This window comes from Habropoda laboriosa, unplaced genomic scaffold (genome assembly GCF_001263275.1).
Source record: "Habropoda laboriosa isolate 0110345459 unplaced genomic scaffold, ASM126327v1 scaffold66, whole genome shotgun sequence".
NCBI lineage: Eukaryota > Metazoa > Arthropoda > Insecta > Hymenoptera > Apidae > Habropoda > Habropoda laboriosa.
The window spans coordinates 194,025-207,188 of record NW_017100166.1 but is presented as its reverse complement, the minus strand read 5'-3'; the positions used below and the strand labels follow the sequence as shown (position 1 = coordinate 207,188).

The 13,164-nt window shown below is 40.9% G+C and overlaps 1 protein-coding gene across 1 annotated transcript in view; it reads right to left on the bottom strand.

Annotated features, from left to right (window-relative positions):
* Positions 1-1,572: 1,572 nt before the first annotated feature.
* The window catches only part of LOC108578597 (LIM/homeobox protein Lhx9-like), a 21,977-nt gene continuing 10,385 nt past the window's right edge, over positions 1,573-13,164 (bottom strand). The window contains exons 3-5 of the mRNA XM_017941960.1: positions 11,065-11,297; positions 3,025-3,260; positions 1,573-1,827 (exon numbers count right to left, since the gene is read on the bottom strand). Of these exons, the coding sequence (XP_017797449.1) occupies positions 1,573-1,827; positions 3,025-3,260; positions 11,065-11,297 (724 nt within the window). The remainder of the gene's footprint in view (positions 1,828-3,024; positions 3,261-11,064; positions 11,298-13,164) is intronic.

The window sequence follows — 13,164 nt, the reverse complement described above, 5'->3', positions numbered from 1 at the left end:
TTAGAGGAAATTCAATGCTCAAGATCGACAATTTTTAAATAATTTTATTAAATAAGCAGCAGTGTCAATATTTTCTATTTCCCAAAAAGAAGATGCAGTAGAATCTCTTTCTTTTTTTACTCGCCCATTCAATTATTTAGGTATTAATTGAACGGATTTAGATTTTAGTGCAAACTCAATGCTCGGTATTAAAATTTTAAAATAATTTTAATAAATAAGCATCTATATCGATTTTCTCTATTTTCCAAAAATAAGATCCAGTGGAATCTTCTCCTTCTTCTCACCTATTCAATTCATTAAGTATTATTTGAGCGAATTTAGATTTTAGCGAGAACTCGACGCTCAATATTAAAATTTAAAAATAATTTGAATAATTAAGCAGCTATATCAATTTTTTCTATTTTCCAAAAATAAGTGGAATCTTCTTCTCTTTCTCACCCGCTGAATTACGCTCGTTCCAAGAAAGCTGTTGCTTCCATTTTAACCTGAATTAACCTTAAAACCCAAAGAACATCATAAAACACGATTTTCATCGTCGTCGAACAACAATTTTTCCCATCGGAAGATCTTTTTCCATATACGCAGGCCCCAGCTCACGCTCTCGCTAGCGAGACAAACTATCGCCTAGTACCTTTGGTAATTCGGATGTGCATGGAACTATGATTATTATCACTGATTACTTAAACATAATCCATTTCAGCTGGGGCTCTGAGTGCACCAGCTGCTCTCCGCTACAGGACTACGAATCCTGACAATTTCCTGGTGAACTATCCGCGCCTCGCTTCAAGATCGTTCCCTTAGATCGTTAGATCCGGAAGATGGTTTGTTTTATGTAGCGTTTTATGGGTTGTTGATGGATCGACCGATCGTTTTTAGCGTGGCACGCCGCGTAAATTGAGCCCGGGTGATCGATGAACGCTCGTTTGTTCCTGTTACGTGTAATTGACGTTCGCAGATTGTTCCAAGTATAATCATTGAAACGCGTGCGTACGTTAGGTTCAGGCTCGTGGAACGTATACGATAATTACACGGATTCGACATGTTCGTAGGTAGAAAACCGTTCGCCGTTGATTACACCTCGTAGACATCTTCATCCGTTCCCTTGTCGCTTATTAATTAACAAACAGACTTTTCCAAACAGGTAGGATTCAATTGCAATCACCCGATAGACTTATCACCACCTCGTCGAACAGTTCGTTCCTCTTTAGAAACCAAAAATTTCTCGACTCCCGGTTCAATCCCAGAATTTCTACTCACCAGGAAGATCGTCAGAGGATTCGCTAGTCCCTTCGCCTAGACACTTGTTCTCCGCGCCGTGTTCAGGCGAGGAAATCGCGAGTTTGTCTTACGAACGTTCGTTAATTAACGACAGAGAAAAGAAAAAAAAAGTGTCAGAAAGAGGGATGGAGAGAATACGAGGAAATTGGAATACGATCGAAAGAGTAGCCTCACGAGTTTCCTCGGCTGAATCTCGGCGCGTTGAAAGTCGATCGATCCAAAGAAGGACGCGATCCTTCATCCAAGATGGCTGGAAAGGCTGCTGTAGCTGTCTTCCTCCATCTCAAGCCGTCGTCAGTAAAGATCGGAGAACGAGACCTGAGAGGAAACGCCGGAATGTAGGTGATGAAGAGCGTGGAGCTCCTCCATCGAAGTCGACGGCATGCTGTTGCTGTCCCCTAGGATGCTGGCCGCCGGTCCCACGTTAGGCGAGCCGGCCGTGTTCGACGGCACCGGCGTGCCCGGACACCCCACGTTGCTGCTCGTCGTGTTGCCCTCCTGCCTCATCATGTTCCGTCGCCATTTCGCGCGGGCGTTTTGGAACCAGACCTGCGCCAATCGACAATCCCATCTTTTCACGAACTTTTCGATTCTTTTTTTTATTATTATTATCGTTGAAGGTTTTTGCAATTTGCCAATCTTGCATACACAGGGTATTTCGCTAGAGAACGTTTAAATTATTCACGTTAGTGTTGAAAGTAAAGAGAAACACAAGTAATGGAGTGTATGATCGAACCAGAAGTGTTTCAGGGAGGAAAAATAAGCGATCTTTAACAATTTTCTTTGGCTAAACTAGTAAAGATATTGTGATACTTTTTGTTCTAGTGGAAAGAGGCATCCTTGGGCTATTATAAAAGAATTTTTCTTATGTCATTTTTGGTACTGTTATTATAAATTTTGTAATTTAAGTTAGTACTGTATCCCTTGTTGGCATGCAGCCTAGCACCTGTTAAAGTGATTTGAAAGCAGAAAATATTCAATTTTATTGTTCTTTGATGGTTTATGCTGAGATTGAAGGGATTTGTGACCAAAAAAGGGATAACGAAAATTTGAGAATTTTGAATATTCGCAGAGTGAATAAAAAATGAGATGTATAAATTTAGATAGAAGACAGGATGGAGATGATTACGAGAAGTGGTTTACGACGAATTCTTCTGCCTTTCGAAAGATGTTTTCGTTACATGAAGACGATTCACAAAGATGACATGAAATTGGTAGATAATGGTATTGAGTGAAATTTGGAAGGTGTCGACATTAAGAATGACGAACAGTGGATGATTTAGGTTTCCGAATACACGACATTCAATTCTCAGTAAACGTGAGAATGATCGATTAAGAAAAACAAGATAGGAAAATCTAGGGAACGAAATTTCAAGGAATTACTAGAGTAATTACCGTTTAATCAGACAAAACTGAAAAAGATGAATTTTATAGGATTTGAAGGATTCTATAGAAAATATAACAGCGAGTGAAATGTCAATTGCAATGCAACTGAAGAGATCCTCTCTCGCGGTGTATCAATTTTACAAGCAGTATCGAATTCCAAGGGACAATTTTTTTTCTAGACATTATCGATTATTATTTCAATTAATGTAAAAACGATACTCTCGCGTTTCGTTCGAATATTATACAGGTATACATAGATTCGATGAAACGATCTGGCTGTTAATTTTTCAGCGATCTTGCTGGAATTTCGAGTTCGTTTTAGAGCGAAGGAAATCGCGAGCGTTGAAATTTATTTCATACCTGAAGCACCCTCTTCGAAAGCCCTGTCTTTTGCGCCAGTTGCTTGAGGTCCTTCGCGTCGGGGTTCTGATTTATAGCAAAATAATTCTTCATCGTTCGCAACTGATGGTGCTTGAAGCTCGTTCTCATGCGCTTCGTTCGCTGGCTCTGGTGCACCGGTCCCGGGGAGCCGACAGACGCTTCGTACGCCGCCAAGGATTCCATGGACGAAGACAGTTCGGTGGGATGAAGCAGCTCTGCAACCAAATTGCCCTCCTTCATTCGATATCCCTTTCGATTATTTCATTGCACGGCGCACAACTCCGAAGAATATTCAACTCCTCGGCAATTCTTTGAAACCTGGATCTGGTGAATCGAGAATTTAATACATCGACCGGTGTTTTAGGGTATTCGAGAAATGATTCGAAAGTAGAAGTAACGAGAAAATTGGTTTAAATTAGAAAATAAGAAATTTTGTTCAACGATATAACATGAAAACGTAGATGACTATTTTTCAAGATTTACGACTGATTAGAGCATCGATGAACCTTGATTGTATCTAATCTAAGTCTTAAAATTATACCATTTTAGACACAAGGAAAAGTCAGAAATTAATATTGTTGAAAATCAGCTTCGAAATGTTGTTCAACCTTGATTGTATCTAATCTGAATCTTAAAATGATCACTTTTTCGACGAGAAACAACGTCAGAAATCAGCATTGTTGATAATCGGCTAAAAAATGTTGTTCCATGATATAACACGAATACCATAGCTTTTGCTTCACAGTTTCTCAAGATTTGCAACTGATTAAAGTACCAATGGACTTTAATCTAATCTAAATCTGAAATATGTAGGTTCTCGGGTAAAAAGCATAGTTAGGAGTGAACATTGTTGCCATTCAATGGGCACGTTTAATTAATCAAGATAAAAGGCAGACATCTTCGATAGGACCACAGGTTAAGTGTACGCGTGCACTAAGTTCATACAGCCGCGGTCTTTCGCGTACCTATTACAAAGATTTCTTAATCTGATCGGGCTGTGGGACGCGCGAAAGGAGCCTCGGCCGTGTCTGACGTAAAAAGACGAGACAGCGGACAGAAAAAAAGGCAGGCGTCGATCGAACGATACACAGAACGTTCGATGGTAAATGAGAGGATTCCTCTTTGATCGGTGGTGAACGCTCGTGATCCATCAATCGGCGATAGACGACTATCTAGCCTGCCTATCGGACGATTTGTTCTTCTGTTTGGTGACAATCGTGGTACTGCCTTCTTGTAAAAAGAACAATCTCACTTTCGAGGTTACAGAAAGATTTAGATAGCGACTTTCTTCTGTATATTGTTCAGAAAATTAAGTGGCTAAGTGGAAAATTAACCCTTTAACACTGAAACAACCGAAGTCGAATTTAGCATATCTTCTCTCTTATGAAATGTGTAGGAATACTTAATAAAGAACTTCGAAATTAGATATGTAATTATCGCCTTGTTTTAAAAGCGTTTTAATAATTTTTGCAATTTGAAATGAGAAATCTGAAATCTGTGATTTTTATGGATCTTTTGGTTTCCTAGTGTTAACATGATTCACACGACTAATTTCGTCACTTTCCGTGTTGAGTTATCATTTTTACATATTATAGCAAAAAAATTAGTCACAAAATTAAGAATAATAGGAAATTTATTTCTATGCGGCTAGAAAATAATTTGACAATTTTTAACAAGTTCAATTTTCAACAGTGTGAATCTTAAGGGATTTAAAAAGTTGACAAATTTGAGCGTTTTTTTTTTTCGCTTTCCATATTACATTATCGTTTTTACATATTGTAGCAAAAACGTAAATTGCAGAATTGTTTCTACAGGCTTAAGAAACAGTTTAATAATTCTGACACATCGACATAAAAAAAAAAGACGAGCCTCAAGGGGTTAAAGAAGTTGAGAAATTCCAGAGTTTCTTCTTCGCTAATATTTCCTTCTTAATCTTCAACTTTCCTCAAATCCCCAAAGTCGCAGAAAATTATTCCCTTCACAGTTCCCCGGCAAAATAAACTCTCCGAAGTTCTCCCCGTACAATTCATTAACGAGGACCAATTAATAGCCACGAATCCCCCCAAACCCGTCGAAAACTGCAACAATCGATTCGGCATATTTACTGTACACCAGGTGACAAGCGATCTGAATCGATCATCGGTCCCCGTCCTCTCGTTCTATCCACGGAACGAATTTCCGCGCACGTAAGCGCCCAGCTAAGTCGAATAAAAGCGCATCGTGCAAGGGAGACGACATCGGTGCAACCGTTCAGTGCCGTTGCAAGTTGCAGTTGTTGCGCGCCGCCGGAGCGAAGGAACGCATCCAATAAATAAGACGACGAGGGTAACCATTGAATTCAATCGGAGAGAAAGAACGGGTTCCAGGCGACGTTCGTGGACAGCCGCGGGCAGCGCACACCAGAGAAGAGAAGAGGGCAGAGGGAGAGAGGAGAGATCCAGCCAGAAGTAAATCCCCGAGCACGTATCCGCCATTACTGTTTATTGTCCCGAACTTCCATTCCCTACGGACGCGACGGGCTGTTCTTCGCGCTGGCTCGCGATCCAGAAAAGAGAGAAGAACGGCCACACTGCCGCTGGATCGCGTTTTGTTTCCTCTCGAGAGGTGAACGACACTGATTTTTGTTTCCTCGTTGCGTCGGTCGAGATGGAAAAATTAAAGATTCCGTGGAAGTTTCGGCCTTTAGGGAGTTTCTTACCGAGGAGGATGATTTTTGGTGGGTTTCGATGCTGGTTTATGGAGGTATGATTGTTAGGGATGATTTCTTGCGGTCGCGATTTAAGCGGGTTCGTGGTGAATTTGTTATTGGGTTGATGGTTGATTCTTGATTGGAGTGAGATTGATCGATATTGTGGTTAACGGTGGAAAGAGAGGTATGGTCAATTGGAACGGAGATATTAACAGTTGCGTTAAGAAATTTTAACGAATGAATGGAAATAAAGAATTTTTAGAGCTATAGAAACAGATTTTAACATTATTGTAACTCTACTTTATGTTATTAAGTGAAGAGTTCATTAATAAAGAATTATCGTTGAGGTGAAATTGAAATCAGAACATTTGCTTATTGTTATTTTGTAACGGGTGGAAAATAATTGGGGATAATGAAAAAACAAACCCCTAATACATGATTTAAAACAGAAACAGTTGGTTCAATTTTTACCGAGGAACTTTTCAACCGAGATATTTGTCCTCATCACCTCTTCTATACAAACTGAACCTCGCTATCACTCTCAATACATCATTCATAGACAAATAAAATAATTTTGGAGTTGAAGTAGAGTATAAATTATATTTCAAGAGATCATTGCCTATATCTCTACAATCTTGCAATAACAGATCAACAGAAACCTCGAGAACCAAACCTAAAAACCTCTCATTCCACTTAACCTAACCTATCAACACCAAAAGAAGGAGAAACCCACTTTTCCTTCAACTTCTCATTCCAGTCATCAACAGAGAAACCCAATTACTCCTGTCTCAACAATCTCGCAGCAATAGATCAACAAAAACCTCAACATTCCACAAAATTCCCTATCAAAACCCCAAACACGAGTACCTCTAATTCCATTTAACCCAATTCACCAACACCAAAAAAAAAACAGGGAACCCACTTTTCCCTCGACTTTTCATTCATTCCAGTCGGCAACAGAAAAACCGAGGAAAAGCGTGGTTCTCGACGCCGTCTCTAACTTCTGATTCCCAAACGGATCGCTTTCCCTCGAACCAGCTCTATCAATAAATGCGAGCGAACGCCCCTGCAAAAGGAATACGCGAGTTTTTTCATCGAGCTGGCCTGGTTCCCAAGCCGAGTGCTCTCCGTCTGTGTGACTGGACCACGAAGAAGAAGGGAACCAACAGTAAAGATGGAGGGAGGAAGCGCAGGGGGGAGTGGGAGGGAGGGTAGATGGATTCGAGGACGGTTTTCGTGGTTCAAGAATGAGATTACAATTTGTCAGGTCCGGGCTAGAGGGCGAAATCACGCGGATGGCACGACGAGTAGAGACGGCGAGGGCCGTCTCGAACCACGGCAAGAAACTCACGCAGGCGGCATTATAGTGTTCCGCCGGCCATTCTGCTGGCTGCGGCCACGTATTGGCCACGGCAGCATTCTTTTCCGGCCAGATCGGCCAATCGATGCATCTCGCCACCGATACCCATCTGTCACTGTCCGCGGGGCCTAGCCTTTTCTTCGCTCGCGCGACCGGCGTGCCTCGCGCACGAATCACGGGACGTCCGGTGAAATCGCCCGTATGGACGTTTCTGCTGCTCCTCTTCCGGGAATAGACGAAATTCTGCGCAATTTTTCAGGCTTCTCGTCGAGTTTTCGTGTGATTTTTTTTCATTGAGAATTTGTTCGTTCGTGAAGAATATTGGAATTGGTGGAAGTTAGGTGGATTTCGTTGATATTCGGCCAATGGAAATGTGATTTTTTTAGCGAAATTGTAATAACTACATTATGAATAATTTGGGTATTCTGTGAAATTGTTGTAGATGAAATTTGAAGGAATATTTTGTGAGAAAAGGAGGTTTGAAAGTTAGTAGATTAATTTTGTCTGTGAATTAATTCGTTGCAACCCTTTTCATGTGAGATATGTTGCTCGTAGAATGAGCTAATATAGTTTATTTCTAGATTTCGAAATATATTCTTACGTTTAAATGACATGAAATGAAAATTCAAGAATAATGTTTCTCTCTGCTGGAATTAACTATCGACTTTTTTTCAAGAGTTTCATATTTATCGATCACGTCTGTAATGGATAATAAACCGTATACGAGTCAGTAAACAAATTACCGTGTACTTTTTCAAGAACCATTAAACGACCATTACTTTACCCAGAAGGAAACAGGTAGCTATAGCACGTATCAGAATATAGTCATTCCAAGGTCACACTTTACACCTTCTAACAAAAACTCAGTCCTTAATTCTAAACTGCTCGAAGTGTAATACACTTCGCCATAAATATAAACTGAAGCTTAAAAAAAAAATTCACGATTTGCTGAAATTCGTGAAAGAAATCGAATTAATTAAAAAATTATTACAATAAATTTTTCACACTGTACCTATTCACCTTGCAATTTACGCTTCGTAAATCATTATTAAAAAGAAAGAGTTACACACGTTGGTCGTTAAACGAGTGTTACAACGACACAATATCTTCCTGTTACTCCAAAATGGCTACCAAATCATTCTCCATAACTCTTTCACAAACGATCCTGAAACAAAGACGCACGGAAGCGAAAAAACCACCCCTATTTCCTTGCCGAACAAAACCCGAAAGCCTGATCTCCGGCTGGGCTAATTTTTCAACATCACAAGAACCGTAACCGCGTGGATGAAAGTATTCTCAGCGGCGGAGAAACGGCGGTCTTATCGCGGTCGCAATTCCAACGATTCATCGAACGCGTCCCGGCCGACGTCCAGACGGAATAGTTCGAAGGGATCCAGTCGGACGGATCTGCAAAAAGTGTCCCAATTATATATAAAGACAATAAAACGCGAACCAGTCGGCCGGTTCCCACCCCGTCCAAGGTTGTCTTCGCTTCATGGACGATTTTATGGCTGTTGCTCGTAAATTCCGGCCCGGTAGCCCTAATGTTATACCTCGTGATCGCGCGTCGATTATAAAATAACAGGGAGAGCATGGAAGATGCTCCGAGTAACCTGGAAATGTCGTAAATATGGCGAAACGAATGAGAAAGAGGCGTACAGTGGACGAAATCGTCGGTAGATAAATGTTACCTATCCATTTATCTATATTTTGTCTCGTTTGATCGATATTTTTAATTCTCGTGAATGAAGGAAATTTTTGATTTTGTTAATCGTCATTTTTCTTCTCGTAATCGAAGAAAAATTGGCGAATATTTTGGTATTTGGAGTAGTTAGTGTCTTTCGGAATTAATTTTGTGGATTTATTAATAAGTTCTTCCAGAAATTTAAAGAGAGCTGAGTAATAATATTGATATTCAATTTACTGAAATCCTACCAAGAGAATCTCGATAATAACATTTCTCCAAATTGTCACGGCTAAAGATTTGATTACTAAAAATTGACGACTATAAATACAAAGTTTCATTTATGAAAATCCAATTTTACATCACCTATACTTCCCTGTTAAAAAATATTGTTCGCATAATAATTCACGAAACACGAAACAATCGTTACGTGGCAAAACTTAAAAGCAGTTTACCACATCTTCGTCCATAAAAGACTCGTTCGTCACTTTCTCTCTCGGTCCCGCATTTCTTCATTTCCATCGAACAAACGAACGAAACGTCTTCCGGCGTATCGAAGGGGCCAATTTAACGAGAGAGTCCAATTTAAGGGAGCCGCGGCGGCCAAATGCGAAGACACGTATACGCGAACGAGTGGGGCAGGCTGTTTGTTCTTCGGCTCTCGAAAAGGAAAACCGTTTGACCGGCTGGCACATGTCCGACACGCGGGCGCAAACAGGCACCGGAGACGTTGTTCCTTCGATCCTCACAGACTTTAACGAACACACTCGCCCGAGGATCAATTAGACAGCCGGCGCAAAATTTCACCGAAGAATTCCGCGTGTGTGTCGATGAGGGAACGCCTAACGAGGCCTCGCGCGAACAATCTCCGGCCGATTCGCGGCCCGTGATCCTCGAAAGCTCGGGCAAATGTTTGCACACCGAAGGAACCAGCCATTATACTCATTGCTCGGCAAATAATGCAACTCCCCCCAGTTCACCTGCTCGATTCGAGGGATGGAGAATGTAGAAAGAGAGCGAAAAAGAGAGAAAGAAGGAGTGAGAGAGGGAGAGAGATGTATAACTAGGTAGTTCGAAGAGAGAAAGAGAATCGCGTGTGTGTGTATATTGAAGTGAGAGAGAAAGAAGAGAAACGAGATCGTGTACCACGTGTTCCCATGGTTTTAAGACCTACGTTTGAAAGCACACACCCCCGTTTACCATCCGGCCCAATTATCCCTCTGTGCAACCCCTTCCATCCCTCTCTGTTACGTTCCCGCGTTGTTTCACCACTGCCAATTACACGTATTTGCGTCCTCGGGCCGAGCCGCGCCGAGACTGGATTCTTGTGAATTCTTTATTGTTTCGACTGTACGACGGGAGGAACAAAGGGTCCCAGGGCCGCGTTTTTCTTCGTCCCTCGCCTATTTCGCTCTCTGCGCCGTCGACGCGCGATTAATCGATCCGCGGTGTCGCGACGTTGCTTCTGGATCGATCGGTAACATCCATGAATTCTGAGGAATTTCTACTCATTTCTTGGATCGATGGACTGAGTGTAATTACGAGCTGAAGTGTGAATTTTATGAGCTTAGCGTGGGAATTTTGTATTTTGTAAGATTCTGTTTTTATAAATTTTGGGATTCAATTCTCTTTTTTGTGGATAGTATTATTCAGCGAGTGATTTTTTTTCCACGCTGTGCTGAGAATTATTATTTCTTCATTTTCAGATTGTAGATTTTCTCGAATTCTTCAACAGCTACAAAGAAAAGTTTGCACTGCCTGTGCCTATTAAATGGCAAACGAACTATTCTTGAAAACAATTTTGTTCACTTAGCAAGATGGCGAAGTAATGATTTAACTGGATTTCGACGATAAACTGCATAGTTTCGTTCGAACAAAATTGCATTATCTAACGCCGAAAGAACATTTCTCTAACGCCGTACTAAGTGGTTCAACTTTGGGCTTGTTTTTTAAAATATTGCGTCTATATTTATCTAAAAGTTCTCATCACACTTTTTGAAGAACGAGTATATTTATAATTATTCGTCGTAAAAATGCTGATAACATAATATTAATACAATATTCAGTATAAATACCAACTGTAACAATTTAAATAAGGAAAGAAGTGCACAGTGTCTTTCAGTGTCGTCGATTTACAAGCGATAGAAGCTTTCGCATAGACCTAATAGTTCCTCAGGTTAAAACAGCAAGAAAGGAAGAAATTATTCGATAATTACGACATTTACAAACTACGAAGAACCAAAAGAGCGTGAAAAAAGGGATAAGAATAATAAAAATGTGACTCACCGAGGGCTCCGGCAGCGAGCCTCATGGTGACGGGCAGCTCAGAGCCGGTGACTTCCGACAGCTTCCTCTTTCTGGGCCGGCCTTTCTGCACGGTACCGGAAGAGGTGATCGGGCTCTGCTCCGCGGCGCTGTAATAAGCCGGAAGTGGCGACACCCCAGGCGAGCCGAGGTCCTCGATGTTGCTGGCTGCGCTCCCGTAATCCCCCGCGCAGCACAGCAACTCGTAGTGAGGTCTTGGGATGGGACCGACCAGCTCGTCATTCGTGAACCTTGCTGTCGAGTATTTCAGTGGCGACCCTGCGTTATCCTCCGAGTTCGATGAACGCGCGAACGCGATCACGCTCGCGAGAGGAGATAGACGAACGGCCAGGCCGCTTTCCGCTCAATCGGATCGATGGATCGGCGTATCGAGCGTTTTATCATGATCCTCTTCGAACTCGCCGCTTGCTTCCACAATGACAATTGATCGCGTGCGTTATCTCGGTACTTAAACGTTTCTCTACGCTCCTCGAATATCGTTGTTTCACGCAGGCAAATTTATTTCTCCGCTTTGTAATGCGGAATTTTTGAATTTTTTTTGATTTTTGTTTCAGTTAGGTCAGAAATGCCCGCTATTTGGAGTAATAAATGAGGACGTTGCTGGGAAGAGTTACGGTAAGGAGAAAAGCTGAGCCAATTAGAGAAATTTTCAACAAAAGTGTAATGTTATTTATTAGTATACGAAACGAAAGAAAATAAGAATCAACGGTGCTCTAATTCCTTCCTTATTATCTGAATCTGAATATATTGCAGCCGAAAAGGAGCACATTTTGAATATTGAACAATTGTTTGCGTTTCCTAAGGCAATGCGGAAGGGATTAGCACCGTTGATTTTTATTTTCTTTCGTTTTATATAGTAATGAAGAGACAATACTTTTGTTAAATATTTCTGTGATTCGTTCAGTTTTGCCCCTTACTATATGTAGTTTCGAGAAAAACTTCAGTTGAGTAATTTGAATTACAGAATTTTTGAATTTATAATTAGTCACTCGTCAGACTTCATTATAGGGGAAGAAACTATTGTCACTATTATGTGTTTCACAATTCAATTTCTCTTTTAATTAAAAGATTCGATAAAACTGTTACGATAAAAATTGCATGGTTTTGATAATAGTAGTAACATTTGGTACTCAGACAGAGCCAAATTTAGCGGATACACCGTGTGTGCAAAGAGTTTCGAGCCTAAGCTGAAGATGATTTTTTGAGTCACTTGAGCAACAGCATGATTTCGCGACTTTCTCGACCAATGCTTCTCTGCAACGTCTCGATCAACGCTTTAAACCACATTTATTTATTTAGTCGGTATTTTTTTTAAATTAATGGTAAGTACTTTTCAAAATAAATAGTAAAAATGAATATTTTGGTCGGTGTAAATTATCGGTAAAATTTTGTTTATTTGGTCAAAAAAATTTTAATTTTTGATTAGATTAGGTTAGGTTAGGATACTTTAATTTAAATACTGACCAATTATTTAAAATACTAATTAAAAATTTTTTTAAATTCTAACCCAATAAATGGCAGCCATTATAAGGGATCCAAAAGTCGAGAAGATATCTCAGTTCGAAATCATTCTGTAGACTGCAAAACTCTTTCATACAATTAATAAATAATATCTTCTTTTATTACTCAAAATAGATGAACAGGTACCTATATCCCTCATATTCCCAACAAATGCAATTTGCTCTAATTTCCATTTGCAAACAACTATAAATTGACCGCTAAATATCTTCTCCAACTAACTTCTAAATTCTCCAACACCCTCTGCGCAATAATCCCTCGCCCAGCACACGTTCCATCAATTCAACAGCTCTCTCCGCGGACATAAACAGTCAGCTGAAGAGATCGCGCTGCCAATCGTAGAAGACTCGAGCTTAAACCCTCCCTCTTTCTCGGCTCATACGTGAGCCATTATTCGCACGGTTCCCCTCGCGATCGATCAGCGTTCAGTGGATCGATACGCGTGCACACACGCACGAGCAGCGGTTGATAAGCGGGCGAGCGCCGATCGAATCGATCTCGCGGAGCAGCAAGCGGCACCGCGACGTCTTTCCCTTTACGAGA